At 34.1% G+C, this 5,000-nt stretch overlaps 1 protein-coding gene across 2 annotated transcripts in view; it reads left to right on the top strand.

The window, feature by feature from the left end:
• LOC306859511 (endothelin receptor type B-like) overlaps positions 1-4,746 on the top strand; it is an 11,973-nt gene extending 7,227 nt beyond the window's left edge. Inside the window, exons 5-9 of one of the 2 annotated variants that reach the window (XR_013783309.1) lie at positions 867-1,019; positions 1,114-1,247; positions 1,866-1,974; positions 2,061-2,947; positions 3,265-4,746. Coding sequence is in view for 1 of the 2 variants with exons in the window: in XM_079400564.1 (XP_079256690.1) it covers positions 867-1,019; positions 1,114-1,247; positions 1,866-1,974; positions 2,061-2,204 (540 nt within the window). In the remaining variant the exon portion in view is untranslated. Of the gene's footprint in view, positions 1-866; positions 1,020-1,113; positions 1,248-1,865; positions 1,975-2,060 lie in introns of both variants that reach the window. The other variant, XM_079400564.1, reaches the window with a different exon arrangement.
• The last annotated feature ends 254 nt before the right edge of the window (positions 4,747-5,000 follow it).

A 5,000-nucleotide genomic window follows, 5' to 3' on the forward strand; every position in this document is an offset into this window, starting at 1 on the left:
CTATGAAATATATTATCTATAAAATAATTTTAGAAGATATAAATTATAAATACATAATACAAAATTAATAATTATTTAATTTATAATATAAATATATTTATAAAATTACATACATTATATTAATATATGCATTATATAACAAATTATATAGACAAAATGTACCTATAGACATATTACATGTGTAAAAACAATATAATTATAATGTAAAATAACATTTATTTATATTCATTGTGTATTTATAATAATTTTAATATATTGTTTACTTATATTTATTACATAAATATTTATGTAATAACAACATGTATTATTATATGACTATATTTGATCAAATAATATACTAAGAACATATATAATGAGTGTTTCTAAAGATTATATATTTATGTTCTTATATATTTATATATTGTCACAGTGCACACCAGAGGAGGACACAGGAACACGCAGACGAGCACATAAACTCAAATAATAGTCTTTACTGAACACATCAAGGCAGGGCAGGGCAAGGCTTACAGACAGGAAACACCAGGAGTAACGAGTAGACCAGACCAAATCTAACTGAACAGACAGGACTAATATACAAGGATAATCATAGATAACGAGATGAACACAGCTGGACAGGGATTAACTAATGATCACATTTAACAAAGACAGGAAACAAACCAAATATGGACACAAGAGGCGGGAACACATGACACACACGACAGAGGACTGACATATATATATATAATATTTTAATTAGCTGTGTTTTCATAATTAAAACAAGTAACTAAATGTGCTCCATCAACGTTTTAATGCACCTATATTTTACATTTACATGTGAAATGTGTGTTGTTATATGATTTGTGTTCTTGTGTGGTGTGTGTGTGTAGTTCTACAGGGACGTGAAGGTCTGGTGGTTGTTTGGCTTTTATTTCTGTGTGCCGCTGGTTTGTACGGCCGTCTTCTACACGCTCATGACCTGTGAGATGCTGAGCAACAGGAAGGGCAGCCTGAAGTTTTCTCTGAGCGAACACCTCAAGCAGGTGAAGAACCAAACACTCGACGCTGAATGACCCAGCCGAGACTATCGTTAACTAATGAGTATGTGTGTGTGTGTGTGTCTCTGTGTGTGTGCAGAGGCGTGAGGTGGCGAAGGCTGTGTTTTCTCTGGTGATGATCTTCGCTCTCTGCTGGTTTCCGCTGCATCTCAGTCGGATCCTTAAGAAGATGGTTTATTTTCAGAACGACGTAGGCCGCTGCGACCTGCTGAAGTAAAACACACGCACGCACGAACGCACACACACACAGACACACACACAGAGACAGACAGACAGATACACACACACACGCACGCGCACACAAACACACACACAGCAGTATCATTCATCACACTAATATTGTTTTTATAGAAATTTTAAATTCATGTTTTCATTTTATTTTTAGTAATTATTGTGGTTTTGTCATTATTATCATTTTTTTATTTAAATACGTAAATATATCTTAAGGGGAAGTCATGGCCTAATGGTTAGAGAGTCGGACTCGTAATCCAAAGGTTGCTGGTTCGAGTCTCGGGCCGGCAGGGATTGTAGGTGGGGGGAGGGAATGTCCAGCGCTCTCTCCACCCTCAATACCACGACTGAGGTCATTTTTTTATATTCTATTTCAAGTAACATTTTTCATGATTTTATTTGTAATTATTACAATTATTATTATAATAACATTGGCACACAAAGTCATAGCATATTTTATAGTATGCATCAATGAAATAAGAAGAAACATATTCCTGTTGCTTGTTCTGCAGAAATGCAATTCTTTGATGTGTATTGCAATTTTGCAAAGTTAATCTTTATTGAATTTCACCTGTTTGTGTGGTTGTGTTTGTGTCTCAGTTTCTTGCTGGTGTTTGATTACCTGAGTATAAATCTGGCCACCATCAACTCCTGCATCAATCCCATAATCCTCTACTTTGTCAGCAAGAAGTTCAAGAACTGCTTCAGGGTACAGAGAGCTGTAATGAGAGTGATAACAGAGCGCAGTGATGCTGTGATGATCTAATCTGTGCTGTGTCTCTCTGTCTCTGTCAGTCGTGTTTGTGTTGCTGGTGTTATCCAGCCGGCTCGCTCTTGAGCAGCGTCGTGCCCCTGAACGGGACCAGCTTCCAGTACAAGAGCCCTGATCAGAACGGCTTATCGGACCGGACCGCACTGCGCAAGGACAGCTACAACTGACCTCAAACACACCGTTTCAACCCTGACTACAGAGATATCAACATATATATTTATATTATTACTGCACTGGTTAACTGTGTCTGCTATTATGACAAAGAAAGTGCATCTTGAATGTTCACCTAACGTTTTTTTGAGATGTTAGATAAACTAATAACATTCTCAAAATGTTAGCACACACACAAACAAACGTATTATAAATCATTTGTTGAATTTTTTTTTTAGAAACGTTTTAGTTCATTTAGTACATTTTTTTTTTTTAAATGTTACATAAACTAATAATATTTTCAAAATTTTAGCAGGAAATGTTTTTTGCAACGTTTAGTTGGACACGTTTTTTTTTAAATGTTAGACAAACTAATGTTTTCAAAACGTTCACACAAAAACGTTATTTATATATTATTCACTAAATGTGTTTTCTGAAATGTTTTAGTTGAACATTCACCTAATTTTTTTTTAATGTTAGACAAACTAGTAACGTTCTCAAAATGTTAGCACAAAAACTTTATGAATTAAACAATTTTCCTGAGATGTGTTAGTTGGATGTTGATCTAACGTTTTTTAAATGTTACTGGTTTCAGAGAACATTCAAAAGTAACGTTCACATTTGCAAAATTATAAAATGGAATGTTACTTTAACATTTGCACAACTAAGTTTAAAAACCTGAACTTTTTAAATGTTTAGAGAACATAACTTAATTGGAAACATTAGTAAAACACTCTTAGAACGTAGTTTTATTAGCTGCGTAGCCACAGAATTAAAGGGATACTCCACCCCAAAATGAACATTTTATCATTAATCACTTACCCCCCTGTCGTTCCAAATCCATAAAAGCTGTGTTTGTCTTCGGAACACAATTTAAGATATTTTGGATGAAAACCAGGAGGCTTGTGACTGTCCCATTGACTGCCAAACAATTAACACTGTCAAGGCCCAGAAAAATATGAAAGACATCGTCAGAGTAGTCCATCTGCCATCAGTGGTTCACCTGTAATGTTATGAGCCATTTTGGAGAGTATCCATTGAACGCAAATAGCGTACACTTTTTATTTTGGGGTGGAGTATCCCTTTAAGGGTCATTCACACCAAAGAAGATAACTATAACTATAAAGTTTTGATAATCATTATAATACTATTAGAATAGTGAACTACATTTATAATGATAATGACAAAGAGCAACATTATTGTTCTCTCTGAATGAGTTTTTAAAGCTGATGAACGATAAAAACTTGGACAGTTCCACCCGAGTCTAAAGAGTTTGCACATTTAATGAGTGCATGGGCTTCAAATAAACTGAATTTTATGGTCCATTGATGTGGATGCTAAAATAGTTATCGCTGTAGTTATCGCTCTTGATGTGGACGTGCCTTCATACTTCCCTATATGGCATCAGATGCCACGCCCCCTACCTGAATGCCCGCCCCTCAAAGCCTTCTCAGCCAACCCGATGCCAGAAAACCTGAAAACGCAAAATGACTGACAGCTAGAGAGCGTTTGTGATTGGTCAGTTTTCAGATTTATCAGATATGACAAGACAGATATGATGGACACCAGATGAGAATTGATTCGGTTTAAAAACATAACACTTTAGTCTGAACTCATAAACCACACAACATATTAATCAATTACATTGTGAATTTTGGTTTTGAATCAATGGTTTAGTAAATGAGCCTGAAAGTGAATCCACAAACCATATATGTGTCCCTGGAGCACAAAAGCAGTCATGAGTAACACAGGTATATTTGTAGCAATAACCAACAATACATTGTGGGTCAAAATTATACATTTCTCTTTTATGCCAAAAATCATTAGGATATTAAATAAAAATCATGTTCCATGAAGATATATAGTAAATTTCCTACTGTAAATATATAAAAACTTCATTTTTGATTATTAATATGCATTGCTAAGAACTTCATTTGAACAACTTTAAAGGAGATTTTCTCAATATTTAGATTTTTTTGCACCCTCAGATTCCAGATTTTCAAATAGTTGTCAGTTTTATAATATAAATCAGTTTTATAATGGAGACACTGTTAACGACACATGGCCTATTTGCCTCCATAAAACATGCCTAAAAAGTAAAAAAATGATATGCAATGGTATTTGATGATTTGTATATAATATTGAATATAGATGACACTTTCAGTTGGTTTGTAAAAACCTTTTTGTATGCATGTTTGGAGTGAATTTTCATTGCTTTTACACTATTTCGAGCGATTCGGATATATCAACATTATTAGCCCCTTAACCGGGCTCAACCGCGTGATGCAGACATTATTTACATGGTGTTTTTCAGCTATAGTGCCTGTTTCACAACTCGATTACTCGACCGGTCAATGCAAACCCTACAAAGTGAAGTAATTTATTAGAAACTGTAGAATTAAATACCATTAAATCACATCTTCATTGGGATAATGATGGCTGTTTTGCACATGTTGTTTAAATTAGTCAGTATCTATGACAACAGCTGTGAGAAGACTTTAAAATGAAATGTCCTTTTTGTTTAATTTGTTGTAAATAAATATTTGATGTGTGTTTATCAAAGTCAGAGTGTGTGGTCTGTCAGGATTATGGTTTTATTCCCACAGAATTAACTTTCCATAGTAGGAAGAGGAAAGATTTTTTTAATTGCTCATGAAACATCCACAGTGTTTCGTGTTGGAAAAATATAGGAGTTGGTTGTTAAATATTATTAATATTAATAAAAACAACCATTAACATTATTATTATTTTTCATTCATTGTCATTTTGTCAGATCTAATGCAGGCCTATTGATTAAAACAATTAGACAAGCA

Source organism: Barbus barbus, assembly GCF_936440315.1.
Source record: "Barbus barbus genome assembly, chromosome: 40".
In the NCBI taxonomy this organism is placed as follows: Eukaryota; Metazoa; Chordata; class Actinopteri; order Cypriniformes; family Cyprinidae; genus Barbus; species Barbus barbus.